The sequence below is a fragment of the Lactuca sativa genome, chromosome 2 (assembly GCF_002870075.4).
Source record: "Lactuca sativa cultivar Salinas chromosome 2, Lsat_Salinas_v11, whole genome shotgun sequence".
Lineage (NCBI taxonomy): Eukaryota > Viridiplantae > Streptophyta > Magnoliopsida > Asterales > Asteraceae > Lactuca > Lactuca sativa.
In genome coordinates, this window is record NC_056624.2 from 67684345 (window position 1) to 67702846 (window position 18502).

The 18502-nt window shown below is 39.9% G+C and overlaps 1 protein-coding gene and 1 long non-coding RNA gene across 2 annotated transcripts; one reads left to right on the top strand and one right to left on the bottom strand.

Annotated features, from left to right (window-relative positions):
• Positions 1 to 10316: 10316 nt before the first annotated feature.
• On the top strand, positions 10317 to 12012 carry LOC111875938 (uncharacterized). Its single transcript, XR_006187963.2, has 2 exons — positions 10317 to 11516; positions 11601 to 12012. It is a non-coding gene; the product is annotated as an uncharacterized LOC111875938 (long non-coding RNA).
• Positions 12013 to 13286: 1274 nt separating this feature from the next.
• LOC111875939 (putative disease resistance protein RGA3) lies at positions 13287 to 16683 on the bottom strand. The gene has a single exon (XM_023872467.3). The coding sequence runs from the start codon at positions 16574 to 16576 to the stop codon at positions 13358 to 13360; it is 3219 nt and encodes a 1072-aa protein (XP_023728235.1). The 5' UTR covers positions 16577 to 16683; the 3' UTR covers positions 13287 to 13357.
• Between the last annotated feature and the right edge of the window lie 1819 nt (positions 16684 to 18502).

The following is an 18502-nucleotide window of genomic DNA, read 5'->3' on the forward strand; positions in this document are numbered from 1 at the left end:
CAACCTTCCAGGTCAACCCTACTCGCCGAGTCTACCTACTGACTCGCCGAGTTCTTTTGCTCAAAGTCCTTCTAATCGCGACTTGACTCGCCGAGTCAGCCCCTGACTCGCCGAGTCTACTGATTCCTGAATCCTGACCTGATCAACTCACTGAGTCCTGGCTCGACTCACTGACTCGAGTCTTAACTCGAAGGGTTTGGGACCACGCGATCTGACTCATCGAGTCCAATAACAGACTCGCCGAGCACAAGGCAATCTCCAACCAACTCGCCGAGTTGTTCATCCAACTCGCCTAGTTCATGCCCATCATCATCCGACTCGACGAGCTGTTCATCCCACTCGTCGAGTTCCTCGTCATCTTCAAGCTACTCGCCGAGTCCACTCGAAGGACTCGCTGAGTCCATTCGGTTCCACAACATGTAGAGGACTTTCGAGTCATGCAGGGACTCCAAACCGTAGATCTACACTTCCCAAGCCTACTCCTCACGTAAAGTTGCAAACTTTACGTGTAGAGAAGGAGATCTAGGCAAAATGCACCATAAACTAAGGTTTAAGACCAAGAGGCTCCACAATCCACTCAATGACTGATACTTTACAGGATTCTAAACCAAAACAAGCATGGATCTGAGGTAGCAACCTCAGATCTGGACCTCAAGCTCGAGATTGATCATAAACATGGCTTAAAAGCCCCAAAACTCATAACCAAGGAAAATCTGGAGGAGAGAAACAACTTAATACCTTCAAGTGCTCTGAAATGATCCCCAAACTTCGGATCCAAAGCCACTCCTTGATGCTTCAAAGGTTCCCACTTCTTCTTCTTCTTCTAAATCACTCAAAAATGGCCAAAAACATGAATGATCACAATGGGGGCTCAGGGTGCGGCGTTCTGGGTGTGAGAGACAGTAAAGGAGCCCTAGGAAGAAGAATGAGGCGATTAAATAGGCTCCAAGCCCCGGATTTAAAGTTTTCCTCGCACAGACCCTACTCGCCGAGTCGCCTTGGCCGACTCGCCGAGTTGGTCACTTAATCCTCGACTCGGATCCCGCTCGGACTCGTCGAGTTCCTCCTTGGACTCGCCGAGTCCCTCCTAAATTTAGGGTTTCCTTTACTTTCTTAGCTTTCAAAATCTTGGGTGTTACAACTCTCCCCCACTTAAACTAAACTTCGTCCTCGAAGTTTACCATAGCCCACCGTCTGCTATCTGCCTCCAATACTCCACCAATTGTTCCAACACCAGCTGCCCACCTTCGCTGGTCTTCCTCCTGATCATTTTGACTAGCATCAACCCTTGCAGATAATCATCTCGGGTCAACCCTAACCCTGAACATTCTGGAAACACAACTTACTCAACCGACAATCCTTCTGGTACTTTCCGAGTACTACAACTGAACCTATAGGGGTTCACCCCCTTCTTTCCTCACGCGATTCCCTTGCCTTCCCAAGGTAATGCTCCAAGACAACTATTTCCTCTATCACTGCGAAGATCCTATCTTCACCAATCCATTATTCCCGCTAAATCCAATACGGGTCATCACCACCAGTAACCACTGACACTCCTTTCTTGTCATAACTTGGTGTCGAGCATCCCTCGACTCAGCGAACTGAATTCCACCATAACCCGCTTACCCGCACTTCTACTGACTGGATATTTCTACCATTCCTCATCTGCCTTCCCGATGAACTGAGACTACTCTGGTCCCTACCAACCAAACATCTGGATTACCGGCTCCCACCGGTAGCTAGACCCAACACCATCACTAGTCGCTCTTAGCGACTTCGAAAGAAACCTCGACCACCTATAATTGCTCAATCAATCCTGCCATTCAGGCACTACAAACCTGGGATCCCCGATCCCCTATCTTGACACTAAGGTCCCTACCAGGTCCCACCTACGTTGCAAAAACTCATGAGCCTCGCCCACGGGTCCCACCCGTCTCTATCCTTCTAGTCTCACTAGTCTATTCACTCTCGCTCGGGCCTCGCCCACGGGTCTCACCCAACCATACTACTAAGCCACCCTGCTCCCATGTCTCATCTACACTGCTAATCTCATACGGGCCTCGCCCACGGGTCTCACCCAACTATATCCCGGAGCGGCCTCTCCCAAGATCTCACCTCGCTAGGGCTATACAGGCAACTCCCTATCATTCTCAACAACTACCCATCATGATCCCTATCTGATCACTAGAAAATAAGGGCCTCGCCCCAACTCCGCTAACGAAGCGACTAGGGAATGCTACGGCTTACCTATAGCCTTACATCACCATCCATTGCTGACTGCTAGTGAATGCTACAGCTGCCCCGTAGTCTTACAACACTTCCACCACTGACTGCTAATACGAAGGCACCCATGTACCATTAGCTCTCAAGATCCTTATTTCGAATCCCTCGAGTCATACGGGCGATCCATAACCTGAATTCCCAACCACGAACTAACCATTACCGACACACGCTCTAGCTGATGGGGAGTTTCTCAAACTCCCAACCCTGAAATCCTCAATCCGTCGAACGCTGAACTACTTCCTTTCCTCCTCGGAGGTCGCACACTCCTTCTGGGTATGCGTGCTCCTACCCTGGCTTACTCGGAGGATTCTCCCCCACTTCGATCCTGCTTACCCCTTGTTGCTCAATGCTCAAAGAGAAAACTCAATCCTTGCTACCATTCCATAATCAATCTGCTGAGGAACCCAAGCTTACCATAGCTAGGGATCTAACCAATTCCATCTCTGACACTACACGACCCTGATCTAGCAAGACGTACCAAATCCCTCTCAAGCATGCTACAGCTACTGCATCCTACGTAACCTTCTCCAATAGAGCACATCCCCTAACCACCATACCAATATCCAAGGTATGCAGATGGCATGTAACTCGACCATAATCAACCACACAAAAAATAAAATACTCATACCGATAATGATGCAGAACCATAACAATATAATCATGCACAAAATAAAAGAACTGCAAATGGAAATTGCATACCTGCAATGTCCGGCGATGCTCGCGCCTCCAAGGTCGTCATCTGAAAAGCCCTGCTCCCTACTGCAGGTGCCTCTACCCGGCCCTGACGGCCATCCGTGATCCTCAAGGTTGCAGGGGCGGGTGCCATCACCCGTCCTACCAAAGACAAACTGGGGCACTGGGCCTTCTTGTGGCCCTGCTGGTTGCAATGAAAACATATCAAATCTGATCCCTGCGCGGCGGTAACAGTGCAATCCCTGCTGAAATGACCAGTCTGACCGCACTTGAAGCAGCCAGACTCACCACCGCTACCACTCCTGCACACGCCCCCGTGCGCCCTGCCACACTTTCCGCACCGACTGCGGTCCTGATGATCCCTCGATCTCGAATCCGATCCCTTGGGCCTTTTGCCCGAACCCGCAGCTACCTGAACCTCATCCGGCTTCCTCTTCTGGATTTGCTCAAAATCAATCTCTCTTTCTCTAGCCCGAGAAATCATATCTTCCAGCGTCTTACAACTGGATCTGCTCACGAACTCCCTGATGTCATCCCTCAACATCTCATGATATCGGGCCTTCTTCATCTCCTCATCCGCGACATACTGCGGTACAAGAAGAGCCCTCTCCCTGAACTTGGCGGTGATCTCCGCCACAGTCTCATTAGTCTGCGTCAAATCCTGAAATTCTCATGCCAGCTGCTGTACCTCAATCATCGGCGAAAACTCCGCCCTAAACCTAGCCGAGAAATCGCTCCAGGTCATCGCGTCCAACGCGGCATCATCCCCCAAAGCATGACCAATCTCCTCCCACCAATCCCTCGCTATGTCCTTCAGGAGACAGGAAGCGAGTCTGACCTTGTCCCCCTCGGGACACTTGCTTGTACGAAAAGCGTTGGCAACATCGGCCAACCATCTGCTGCTAGCAATGGGGTCCCCAGCCCCATGATAATCTGGTGCCCCGCAGGCTCTGAACTCTCGAAATGTCAGAGTACGCGCTCCCATCAAAGCCATCATCACAGTACAGAAGGCTCCCAGCCTCTCATCCAAGATCTCCAGTATACCCTCCTTGACCGTACCAAAGATCACAAGAGTCTGAGCTAGAATACTACGCGTAACCTCAGCTGATATCAACTCTCTCATCCGCTCCTCGAGCTGCTCGGCCCCTGAACATGAGCCTGATCCCTCTCCAGCGCCTGATCCGCCCGCTGGTCTCTCTCGTAATGTCACCATGCTGAAAATATAACACAACCACCATCAAAATACTCATCACTGATGCGAGACCAAACATACCCTACCAGGTTCCCGGTCTTGTCTCGGCCTTTCCCAAATCGAGTACGGATCCTCTGCTTTCAGTAGTACGGGCCCATACTACCTTCCACATCTATCCGTACTTTCCTCAGGAATTGCTTTGACTCCACCAGGTCCCTTATCCACTAATACTGCTCCCAGCACTATCTCATCCTAGGCTTACCCTGGGGAAACCTCTGACTCAACTCAAACCAGTCCTCAGCTGCTGAAGGTCTCCTTGTGATGCCAATTAGCCATCACCTGGATACCATCACATGCAACGAGGCTCAGATAATCCTTCAAGTAAAAGACTCGTCCCTACAACAGTTGGACTCAAACAAGAGCTGCGCAATAGGACCAAATCCAGCACTCTGAGATTATTCAACCCTGATCGCATGTGACGTGTCGTATCCACCTAATGGCTAACTCCCATCACTTAGAATCCCACAATGCACAAAGCAAGCAGCATTCGAACAAGGGAAAATCTAACCATAACATACTCAAGCAATCATATCCACATAGCAAGAATCTGAACTAGCATGCAACACAAACTCATAACTCAGGCATAACCTAAACAGGCTATCCTACTACTGCGTAATCAGCACTACTATGCAGCTCAAAAGCACAAATAACAGGCACATAAGGCATCATCCCTAAATCCTTAGTCCTATTCTAGCATGCTGTTCTACCAACTGATAATCATAACATAAACTTGTATGAGTATTTTGGGGTACTTACTTGAGCTCGGTTGATTGCATGCACCACACCCCTTTTCTCTTGTCAAAGTTCTTCTCTTTCTGGATTCTTTTTGTTTTTCTAAAACTGTTTTTCGTTCTCAAAATTCTTTTTACAAAACTGTCTTTTCGCTTTTGAAAACATTTTATCCGGTCCCTTAGTTTGAGTTCAGGCACACCTGAGAGTATGCCCGAATCCCTCAAACCAAGGCTCTGATACCAACTTGTAATAACCAAAAATTTCTTTTAATAAAACATTACTTTAAACAAAGTCATCATTCCAAAACATAATTTGAGTATAAGTTTTCAAAAAACATGCTCATTATCAGAGTAAACATTCCCAGGCTGACTACTCTATGGTGTGTGCCATGCGATCACCCCGAGCTCCTCCTTCCGCTACCGGAAGTACCTGAAAACAAAACTGAAAACCGTAAGCACGAAGCTTAGTGAGTTCCCCACCTTACCACATACCATGCATAACCACATACTGTACATACTGGGCCACGCCCGCTATTCGAGGCCTCGCCCCCTACTTCGGGCCTCGCCCGCTACAACGGCCCCGCCGCTCCAGGGCCCGCCTGGCTTTGAGCCCAGCTCGGATACATATCTGTTTCACTTAGGCCTCGCCTATCACAGGGCCCCGCCCACTAACATATAATAGCACATACACATATCACATAACATCACATAAGCTAAACGTATGCCAACAACTCTTGCTCTAAGGCCTCGCCTATCTCTGGGCCCCGCCCGTGTCCTGCTACTGATGAGTCATGGAACCTCGTCCATACTCCTGCTGATAGTGAGATACGGGCCCAACCCCCTCTCACTCCTTTGCTAACTTGGGCCTCGCCCCTGGGCTGCTGCTACTGAGATGTGGAACACCATCCACACTCTGCTATTGGTGAGATATGGGACCTCGCCCACACTCACCTCCCTACCAAGCACATACAAGTATCACACAGACATTAAGTATAAACTATCACATAAACCATCTCTTGGGCACCCGGCCTCTATCATTGGACCTTGTCCGGATATCATACTAGCATACCGTGCCTAGGGCTAACCCCCAGGTCTTCTACTCATAACTACATGGGCCGGCATTGTGGCCGTAGACCCATTCATACAAAGGGAAACTCACCTATACTGGCTGAACTTGCTGATGATCCCACTAGTTGCTGCCTGACCACTCACTGAACTCCGGCTCTACTAGCTTCCCGAGCTATCAATATCAATGCAACACTTAGTCTAACTGACCCCGGCAGTCAACCAAGTCAACTCTAGTCCAAGTCAAAGTCAACCTTCCAGGTCAACCCTACTCGCCGAGTCCACTTATTGACTCGCCGAGTTCTTATGCTCAAAGTCCTTCTAATCGCGACTTGACTCGTCGAGTCAGCCCTTGACTCGCCGAGTCTACTGATTCCCGAATCCTAACCTGATCAACTCACTGAGTCCTGGCTCGACTCGCTGACTCGAGTCTTAACTCGAAGGGTTTGGGACCACTCAATCTAACTCGTTGAGTCCAATAACAGACTCGCCGAGCACAAGGCAATCTCCAACCAACTCGCCGAGTTGTTCATCCAACTCGCCGAGTTCATGCCCATCATCATCCGACTCGACGAGCTGTTCATCCCACTCGTCGAGTTCCTCCTCATCTTCAAGCTACTCGCCGAGTCCACTCGAAGGACTCGCCGAGTCCATTCGGTTCCACAACATGCAGAGGACTTTCGAGTCATGCAGGGACTCCAAACCGTAGATCTACACTTCCCAAGCCTACTCCTCACGTAAAGTTGCAAACTTTACGTGTAGAGAAGGAGATCTAGGCAAAATGCACCATAAACTAAGGTTTAAGACCAAGAGGCTCCATAATCCACTCAATGACTGATACTTTACGGGATTCTAAACCGAAACAAGCATGGATCTGAGGTAGCAACCTCAGATCTGGACCTCAAGCTCGAGATTGATCATAAACATGGCTTAAAAGCCCCAAAACTCATAACCAAGGAAAATCTGGAGGAGAGAAACAACTTAATACCTTCAAGTGCTCTGAAATGATCCCCAAACTTCGGATCCAAAGCCACTCCTTGATGCTTCAAAGGTTCCCACTTCTTCTTCTTCTTCTTCTAAATCACTCAAAAATGGCCAAAAGCATGAATGATCACAATGGGGGCTCAGGGTGCGGCGTTCTGGGTGTGAGAGACAGTAAAGGAGCCCTAGGAAGAAGAATGAGGCGATTAAATAGGCTCCAAGCCCCGGATTTAAAGTTTTCCTCGCACAGACCCTACTCGCCGAGTCGCCTTGGCCGACTCGCCGAGTTGGTCACTTAATCCTCGACTCGGATCCCGCTCGGACTCGTCGAGTTCCTCATTGGACTCGCCGAGTCCCTCCTAAATTTAGGGTTTCCTTTACTTTCTTAGCTTTCAAAATCTTGGGTGTTACAATATATATATATATATATATATATATATATATATATATATATATATATATATATATATATATATATATATATATATATATATATATATATATATAATGAGTTTGTGAAAAGTAGTTACGGTTGTTATTTCCAAAGCATGTATGTTTAAAATTCAAATCAACTTCCTATTTTTAAATCATATAATACAAGTTTTAAAATATATATTTTTTTGAAATTAAGATTTTGTTTCTGAAAATAGCATGTTTTCTTATATATATATATATATATATATATATATATATATATATATATATATATATATATATATATATATATATATATATTTCTTTTAATAGTTTTATTTAACAGTTTTTATCCTTATAATTTTAAAGTTAAACTATTGTATTTTGTAATTTTTTATTTTGGTCCTTTAGTATATTTAAAAATTATGCTTTTGTTCCCTTAAACAATTTCTTTTTATATTTTTATTTGTATTAATTTTCTTACGATATACTTTCATTTTTATTATTTACAAACGATGTTTCGTAACAACATACAAAATGACACAAATAATAGTTGGTAAAAAATACTTAAATAATAGTTGGGTGTTTAATTTTTTTTTCTTTTTTTTTTTGAAATACAATCGTTTTTCAACGGTAAAATAATAAATATTTATTTCTCAAAAAAAAAATCCCGATAATCAAACCCCAACTTCATCAATGGAAAAAAAAGCCATGGTTCGAGTATAAACATCCATTCTCGAAACATTTTTGCTATTGATTTATCAACACAAGAAGTTTATCGCCCCCAACTCGATGCTCCCATTCAATCCCCATTACAATTCCAATACCAAAATGCTGGAAAATATTACCCGATGCAAGTTCCAAATGTTTCGCCGCAAATGTTTTCAAACTTTGTTGTGTTTCCGGATCAACAATCGTCAAATCAACCTCAACCCCAAACCGAAACTCAAACTCAAACCCAAACCCACCAACAACGCCAACTTGTCGACGAGTTGGATGACTCGGAAGAAGAATAGATGGTTCCCGAAACTCAACCCACACCAACCCCACAAAGACGTAAAGGGAAAAACAAGCACACGAGGGTGTCGCACACCCGGGAAGACAAAAGCCGACTGCATGACTTCCACACGAAGAGCTAGTTTTGGTTACAACTTGGGCTGACATTTCTGAAGATTCGATTCAAGGAAACGCACAACCGGGAGACCATTTTTGGTTTCGCATTTTAGAATGCTTTCGAGAGTAGAAAAAGGTGACGACTACCGTATGAAACATCAACTAAATTCGAAGTTTCGAGAAATAGCAAATGGGGTTTCAAAAATAAACGGGTTATACAACAACCTAAAAACCCAACGTTTATACATTTAAAATAGAGAAATCTCCAATGAAGTCCTAAAATTTTGGCCCAGTTTACGTTTTAGTCCTAAAAACCGGCAAAAGTTTGCAGTTTGACACTTTTTGACTGGTTGTAACTGATAACAAATCAATTTAGGACAATTTCATAAATTGATCCAAAATATTGAGACTTTTCTGCACAAAAAAATATTAGGGCTTTTCTACAAACAAAAACATTACTATTATTATTATTATTATTATTATTATTATTATTATTATTACTATTATTATTTTATTAAAAATATAAATAAGTAAACTATTTTTTAAATTTGTTATTATTAATATTGTTAATAATACATTTAAATGAAAAAAATATTAAAGACATTTTTTAAGGTTGAAGGTGGAAGGATGCTAATGTTTTAAGCATTGAAATCATGAATGTCTTATTGTATATTCTAACTTTGTATATGGTCATTTCACATTTATTATTATTGTTTTTTAAGTCAAAATATTAACACATAACAATTTAAAGAAGTTACCGATTTTTCAAATTGTTTATAAATAGTGAGTATGTGCTATATGTGTAAGTATTTGAATTACCAATATATGTGTTGGTCTTTTTCATTACTTTATTCATGTGTTTTTTTTTTTTTTTTTTTTTGAAACATAGCAGATATAGTGTAATAAAGCAAAACAAGTTATATTACTTTTTATTAAACAATATACAAAAATACATTCATGATTTCAATGCTTAAAACATCACCATCCGTTCCACTTTCAACCTTAAAAAACGTCTTTAATATTTTTTTTTCATTTAAATGTATTATTATTAACAATAGTAATAATAATAAATTTAAAAAACAGTATACTTATTTTTATTTTTAATGAAATAATAATAATAATAATAATAATAATAATAATAATAATAATAATAATAATAATAATAATAATAATAATAATAATAATAATCAGGTTTTTTGTTTGCAGAAAAGCCCTAATATTTTTTTGTGCAGAAAAGTCCCAATAATTTGGGTAAACTTATGAAATAGTCCCAAATTAATTTGTTACCGGTTCCAATTAGTCAAAAAGGGTTAAAATGCAAACTTTTGCCGGTTTTTAGGACTTTTTCGTAAACAAAATTAGTTGATGACTAAAACGTAAACCAGACCAAAATTTTAAGACTTTATTAGAGATTTCCCTTTAAAGTAAATAAAAATATGTAAACATATACATATAAAAACTAAAAAAAATACATAAATATGTAAAAAAAATATTTATACATTATATACAAATTTTAACGAAATTTATAGAAAAGTCCCATTATTTTGGAAAAAATTAACAATTTGATCAAATGAGCTGTTCAATAGGTCAAAATGAGATAAAGTGAATAAATTAACCGGTTTCTTGAGATTTTTTATTCAAAAAGTTAAATAAATAATTGAGATTTTTGTCTTAAAAAAATTTATGACTTTATTAAAAAATTTCTCAAAAATATAAAACCTTTAATCACATTATTTTTTTTTTTTTTTTTTTTTTTTTTTTTTTTTTTTTGAAATTTGTTAAATGCGAAATTATCAAAAAAGTTCCAATATTTTAGGAAAAGTTTCACGTCAATACAAAATTTTGTTTTTCGAATAAAATAATCCTGATTATTAGATTTTACATGATAATATGTATTTTTCCATTAAAAGAAAAAAATTGTTAATTTCAGTCAAAATAAAATAATGAGAACTTTTCTGTTCAAAAACAAAATTTGAAACCAAAATGAAACTTTTCTAAAAGTGTTAGGATTTTTCTGAAAATTTTTCAATTTAAATTTTCTTGCTTTTTATTATTTTATTTTATTTTGAGTAAATTGTAACCTATCAAATTTTAAATTTAGGGATGAAAATTGGAATTTTGACAAAATCTTAGGGACCATTTCTGTAATTTACTCATTTATTTTTTTGAAAACGAGGACAGCTTCCACTTCCACGGTTCCACTTAACCTTCTAGCCCTAGCTCTCAGGCGATTTCGGCGATCCCACGTCCGGTGCTTCCTTCTCATCCTCGGTGCTGCGTTCACCTCCGGCAACCAAATTTTGATTTGATCTTCTAGTTGTAGATTTTCGTTGTGAATTGTTTTTAATTTTTTTGTTGATGGTTAGTCCAGCAGAGTCGCGAATGAGAGCTGCCTCTAAAAGAAGGGTACTGAAATCAAACGAAATCGATATCAAGGCAGATAAGGCATTTGAGCATCGAAAAAAATGTGTTAGACATCGTTCATTTTCATCTTTAGATTTCATCGAGAATCATGTAAGACCTTTCTCCCTGTTCCCAATTTTACTAGACATTTGGATGTCGTGACTGATTTTGGGAGTCTAATTTCGTGATTGAGAGTGAGGGTATTTCGAAGTTGAATGATGTGATTTTTATTTATTTATTTATTTTAAATAGATTTCCTTCTTACACAATATACCTCTGTCTTGTGTGATTTCATTATACTGTTAAGCCGTAATTCGTATTTTCACATGATTATGTTCGGTTTTATATTTGTTACAGGAAGGAAATTTGTACTCTGGCTGTTGCAACCATGTTTCATTTTTAGGCCCTTTGGCTATTGCAAAATCCCAACATTTTGAATTTTACAGAGCTAGATTAATTTAGTTATTTGATCATTACCATGTTCAAGTCAGCAGGAGGATGCTTAAAAAATTGTTTTGGAAAGTAACAAATTATGTTGCTCAGCACATTTCCAAGGACACTTGATATTGTTAAAACGTGTGGTAAATGGGTCTCTTTATATGGAAGAAGCCATGTCCAGAATGCTTTTTATGATGTTCTCTTTTTTGATTGATATGTTCTTGTAGTTGCAGCTGACAGGTTGAGCTTGTGGGTTGTTAGATTCCTGAATATGGATTAATTGCGGATGCTAAGAACAAGTGGGTTAGCAGTTCTTGCAGAAAAAAGCTAATTGTCCAGAAGAAGTGAAATGACTTTGACAGGATCAAGATCATGTTGGCAAAGATAAAGATAACTTAACTTTCAGTTTGCAGTTTTAAACATTGAATAAATACCCAACTGTTTCTAGAATATGGTTTTTCATTCATGCCTATTTGGGATGATTTTTTTTTCTTTAATCGGCTCTATTTGATGTCAAAACACTTATTTTTGTAGTGAAGTTGCATCTTTTTTCCAATGTATGCAACAAAATTGGAGTTTTTTGCCTATGTGTGTAGCCATTATTCATATTGATACAAGTTTATGTTATTGTTTACTAAATTGGTTGCTAAAAATCGTAAAATTTTATTAAAGCACTCATTGTTTTTATTTGTTTGTAGATCATATGACATTTTAGTTAAATAGCAGTTGTTATAATTTGTGATGTTGCAGAAGGCTGGAGTTGTAAGATTAAAAAGGAAACCACAACCTAATTAATATCATATACATGAGACCATGTAATAAAAAATTTAAACATTGATGCTGATCAAGATATGATAATGTTTCCAAATGCATGATATTTTTTTTATAATGATCTAAATAAGGTATAAAATGTTAAATGACAATTACATAAAATAATTGATAAAAACCAAAAAGTAATTTGACAAGATATTCTAGCTTGTGCTCTTAGTTTATATTGAAATTTACTAATGTTAACTTTTATTTACAAATATTCTCTTTTTTGTAAGCATTTTTGTATAGTCTTACAATGTTGGTTTATTGAATGAATGACATACAAACGTTCATATATTGATGAAATGTTTATCGGTGGAGTGAGTTTGACTATAACAAGAGAAAGAATGCTCTGTTCTAAAAGGTCCAAGCAATTGAGGTGAAACCTACAAACACATGTTGAAATTAATTGGTATAAAGATGAGGGTTGTTATTTCTTAACTATAATTTTTAATCATGTTGAAATTAATTGGTATAAAGTTGAGGGTTGTTGTTTGTTAACTATAATTTTTAATCTATATTGCACATTTCCTTTATCTTTTATAACATATAAAGAAGCATACAATACGACTGTCGACTGTACACATCGATATCATTAGACACCTCCAACTTTTAGCACTTGACAGCATCAGCCCCTCTGCTTTATTATGTGGCCCTCAAGTTCTTTAGATTAACATGCCAAGAGCTTAAACTTTAGCTTTATGACTACCTGACATTAATTCAGTTGCATAAACCTTTACATGTTAATAACACAAATAACATGGACATTTAATCACTGTTAAGATTGCATTACAAGGTATATTTCAACACAACAAATTAGTCGTATAGTACAAATCAGTTACAATGGACCAGAGCCATCATGCAATGAATTACTCAAACGATGAATCATGAAAGAATGCTAAGTGCAGCTGAAGGTTACAAAATTCGTCGATCAATTGCGATTAAAAATCGGTAGCTATATGTTTTGAAGTGAGAGAAGAGTTTTGGGGATATTTAGTATCAAATTTATAAAATGTTTGGACTTTACCCATCTTTTGTACTTGTCTCTTATACTTGAACAAGACAAATGTCTGCAAACAATTGGATCAGAAAGGAGGAGAAAATTAGAACTTACAAGATAGTTTATTGAGTGATACAACATATCTATAATCAACAGACTCAAATAACTAATTAATTAACACACTTCATTATTTAATCTGACAAAATTTGATTCCCGTGGCGCTCCCCGTCTAACTGTTTCTTTGTTTAGCCGATTGCAGTCATAGAAGCTCAAATATCGGATAGATGACATGTTGGTTAACCACATGGGCAGTTCTTGTATTCCGAATCCATCTATTTCTAACCAATACACTGAGGTGAGGTGTTGTATTTCTTCAGGTATTGACTCCCAATGATCCCAACCTCTTAGTTCCAAGTAGTGAAGGTGGTTCCTTAACTTCTGGATGCCTTGGAGACTCGGGAAAAAATCCAGCTCCTTTGAGAACGGACCGAGTTCCAACTTATTTAAGAAGGCAAAACAGTCAAACATTTTCTGAGGCAAGGAAGTCAGTTTCCCGCATTTGGTAATATGCAAAGTATTCAAAGAATAACACTGGTTGGGCAGATTGGTTATTTCTGAAAGACTAGGACAATCATCGATCAGTAAATTTTCAAGAGATGTGAGGCCTTGTAAGCTCTTAATGGACACCAGACCTGTGCAGTCCCAAATCCTTAAGAAAACAAGAGGATGGGGATGGCATTCATCTAATAGAATAATCTTTGGGCAAGTCCAAATGGACAAGGCCTCGAGGACAGGCGATATCATTTTTGAGCTGTTGGGTTCTCTGTCTATCCACTTTTCCAGTCTTTCCATACTGTATAGGTGGAGGGATCTCAAAGATGGAGACAAAGGCTTCGTTGATCCGGTAACATCAGAGCTCCTTAAGCATGTCAAGCTGTCCATATTCTGCAACCAAAGATGCTGAAGATGTGGTAGATGCTCAAGCGTCGGAAGAGAGAGGCAGCTACTACATCCAGATAATCTGATCTTCACCAGCTTGTCAAGTGGCATCCATTTCCCATCAATATTTACTGCCATCTTCATTACCCATTCCGGAAAATTGTCCCCACAAAAATTGTTAATAGTCAATATTTTCACACCTCCAGGGGGTTGCAAGCCTCCCAATACTTCCTTGTCGTTTCTGTTGGCACCTCTGTCGTACTCACTCCAAATGAATTCAATCTTGTTTAAATTTTTCTTACTAGATAAGTCTGCCTTGACAGCATCCTCTTTGCTCCTAACATTTTCTAAATTGGAAATACAGAGGCTTCTAGTAAGGTTATTCAAATGGCGTAGCACTTCAATACCATGTCCCTTCCTTCCAACCACTTTGACGGAAGACAATTTTCGAAGAGAAATCAACTGTCCCAGGACATAGGTGGGAATATCTTCATCACACATGAAATACCGCAGGCTTATCAAATTTCTCATGGCTTCTGGAAATTTGAGATCATCACAACCTTGCAACTTCAGAGTTTGCAAGTGGTATAGTTTCCCAATAGATTTTGGAAGAACACGGATCTTGGTATTTGACAAATTAAGATACCTGAGATGCACCAACTCTCCAATTGAGTCGTCTATCTTCTCTGTCCCACATCCATTGAGCTTTAGGATTCGCATGCACTTTAATGGTTGAAATGAAAATTTCTTCTCAACTTTACCTTTGATGAACAATGTTTTCAAACTTCTAGCCACTGTATTCCTTTCAATGAACATAGAAACCTTGGCTTTGAATTCATCATCGTCATTCAGTTCATGGTAAAAAGAGAGATGTTTAACCTGAGGGATACATGCAATATCAGCATCTGTCACATCCACCAGACGTAGGCTTTCATGTTTTGAAAGTGATACCGAAAGATCATGCACCAGATCATGCATGCTACAATGAGTGATGTGACCATACAGCTCATCCCTTTCAACATCTTGGAACAACGAATTGCTTACCAACATTTCAAAAATATCATTTCCCACATCCTCCATCTCCTTGTTCTTTTCCTCGTCTGCTTGAACTAATCCTAAAGCCATCCAAAGTTGGACCAGTTCTTCCCTTTTCATCACCTTATCTTTCTTGAAGATGGAACAATATGCAAAGCATTGCTTGACGATAGAATTGGGAAGATTATCAAAGCTCAGTTCCAAACTCTTTTGAACTCTATCCCTTTCTTCTTCTAGATCCCAAACATTGCTATCTTTGATGGACAACCACTTCTCTTTGTCATGGTAATTTGCCAACATGCCACCTATTACATTTAATAGCAATGGTAAACCATCACACTTTTTTACAATCTGGCGGCCTATCTCCTCCAGTTCTGGAGACTGTGACGTGCCAGCCACAAACGCTCTTTCTCTAAAGATGTCCCAACAATGATCATCAGAAAGACCTTTTAAATGACATAAATCAGCCTTCATTCCGGTTGTTCCGATTTCAAGCTTCCGTGTAGTGACAAGAATGCCACTTCCATTTTGTGAGTTTACACCTAGCATACATCTCCTAAACTCTTCCCAATATGTCCTCTCTTCAACCCAAACATCATCCAAGACCAGAAAATATCTTTTTGATCCCAACTCCTCTTCAAGACTTTTGATTAAATTGACCTTAGAGTCCGACTGAGGTTTCTTTCCAGCAAGAGATTCATAGATCTTTCTAAGAAGAGTTATGATGTCAATCTTAACTGACACACATAGCCAAGCTTTAACATTAAAATGGTGCTCGATTCTTTCATCATTGTAGACCGACTTAGCCAAAGCTGTCTTTCCAATACCGCCCATTCCCACAATGGGAACAATCGTAAGTTTTTCTTCCGTTCTTGATTGGGTTAAAAGCTGTATGATACGTAGTACATCATCATCTCTTCCAACAATTTTGAATTCTTCTGAATGTGGAATAGTCTCTCGATAGAGATGATCTGGAACAGGGTCAACAGGGCGTTCGTTTTGTAGTCCTAAACCATTTGCTTGTGTATAGATCGTATCCAACATTTCATTGATTTTTTCGATTTTATGACCTATTTCATTATGAAATGAAAACTTTTTCAAGCTTGGAAGGCACGATGCCTTTCTAGCCACCTGATCTCGTTTCTTTATCTGACGCCTCAACATTTCATAATGAACCTCGTCCAACACATCATCAGCTTCGCCCACAACATCTTTTAGCTGCTTCAGCCACACCATCACAGCCTCTGTGCCCTTTTGTCTCTTTGCATCGTGTAACTTGGCACGAATCAGCTCCAGTGTTCTGTGAAGACTGGTCAACTTTTCTTCATAACCCCAAGCAATGGCAAGTTCGCCAGCAGCAATAGACAACACCTTTTTCAGTATCCCCTCAGCAGCAATAGTAACTAAAGCTTCAGCCATTTTCACTGTAGAGAAGAGAGAGGCAGAGTGGATGAATGGTGAAAGAAAGAGAGGAAGTGATAAGATATGAGATGCTGGGACACAGAGAGATTCAATGAATGGAAAGAAGTCAAACGGGTATTAATTTGTGGGCATGTGTGCTGGAAAATGGCATCCAATCTAAAAGGTGTCCAATAATTGAGTTAATATCAGCATTTTATTGAAACACGTAATCACTTAATTTCTTTTCTACTTTTTCATTATTACACTACAACAAACGACTGAACGAGAGCTATAGAGACGACTATTGTCGTCTCTATAGGTTCAAAAAGTTGTCTCTACAGGTTTATGAGGCGACATGTCGTCCCTATAACTTTTGTGTCTATAGCCCCGTCGCAATAGATCTTGATTGTCGTCACTAAAAAACTTGTTGAAATTGGTAGCCTTTTGTGACGATATGTCGCGTTATTCTGATTCGTCACTGTAAGTTTGTTGATCCCCTTTGATGAAGCTATAGGGACGACGTGTGGTCTCTATACATTAATCTATACAAGCAGCTTGTCGTCTCCACAAGTTCAGCTATAGAGACGACTTGTCGTCTCCATAGATGCAACGATAGACACAATTAGTTGTCTCCATAGATGGATACACAGTGGGCAACAGTAACGCTACAGCAACGGTGTTCCGTCGTGGTTGATGCATCTGCAAAGACGACATGTCGTCTCTATAGGTATGCTTTGTCGTCTCTATAGATGTGACAATAGTCATTTCAGGTCAAGTCAAAGTCAAACAAAGTCAACGAGACAAACCAGTCAAGTCAATTAAACCTTGTATATTAGGGTTTACGTTATGTAATATCTATATAACTCACTATTTTAAGGAGAAAACATCATTTGGAAAATTCGTGTGTTTAATTTTTCCTTAGCCTTAGTGCTAAACAATGAACCAAACTGATAAAACAATGTTGCATACACATCTGGAGTGTGTAAGATCCTAAAACATGGCTCAATGGGGCTTACGGACCTTGTGCTGCGAAGCCAAACACGCACAAATGCCACATACGAAACCTCTCTCAATCGTTTTCACTCTATCTCTCTTTATCAAGAAATCTCTCCAAGAACGACAAATCTCTCCCAAATCTCTCTTTGTATGAGAAATCTCTCCAAGAACGACAAATCTCTCCCAAATCTCTCTTTGTATGAAAAATCTCTCCAAGAATGACAAATCTCTCCCAAATCTCTCTTTGTATGGGAAATCTCTCCAAGTATGTGAAATCTCTCCCAAATCTCTCTCCATATGAGAAATCTCTCCAAGGTTGAAAAATCTCTCCCAAAATCTCTCTCAAAACCCCTTTCGATTTATTTTGATCATTTGAGCCATCCCAACCCTTAAACTTGTCAAAAATCGCTTAAAACGAGGTTAGAACGGGTAAAATACCCCAAAGGACCCGGAACCTCCCCCTAGGGCCGAAGCCTCTTAGAGGTCGGATCCTCTTGAGTTGGAACCGCAGCGTGCGAGCCGCAGTAGCGAGCCACAGCCCGACCGCAGCCAGCGAGCTGCAGCCACGCCCGCATCAGGATCCTCGGACCGCAGCTCCTTCTCCTCGGACCGCACCCAGGCGATGTAAGGCACTCCGGTTTTGGCTGCTGATGTCCGAGACTCCGGTCCTAGAGTTCGGATTTTACGTTTTTCACCTGGTTTTGGCTAATTCTCCATTTGAAGTCCGTTTTTAATTATTTTAACGCGGGATTTTCTCCAGAAATCATATTTTAACATATAAGACCCTAAATAATCATAATTTGGGCATATTTTCATGAAAATATTTATTTGAGAATAAAATCTTTTAAGTGAGATCTTGAGGTGGAGTGTGGATCTTGCCATAATATTTGACACAAACCACCACCCCATGCTCATTCCTTTGACCAATCCTTGTACTCCTCTCTACTC

Excerpts from the sequence above, each read along its gene's own strand:
- LOC111875939 (XM_023872467.3), bottom strand. The coding sequence starts at position 16,576 with ATGGCTGAAGCTTTAGTTACTATTGCTGCTGAGGGGATACTGAAAAAG.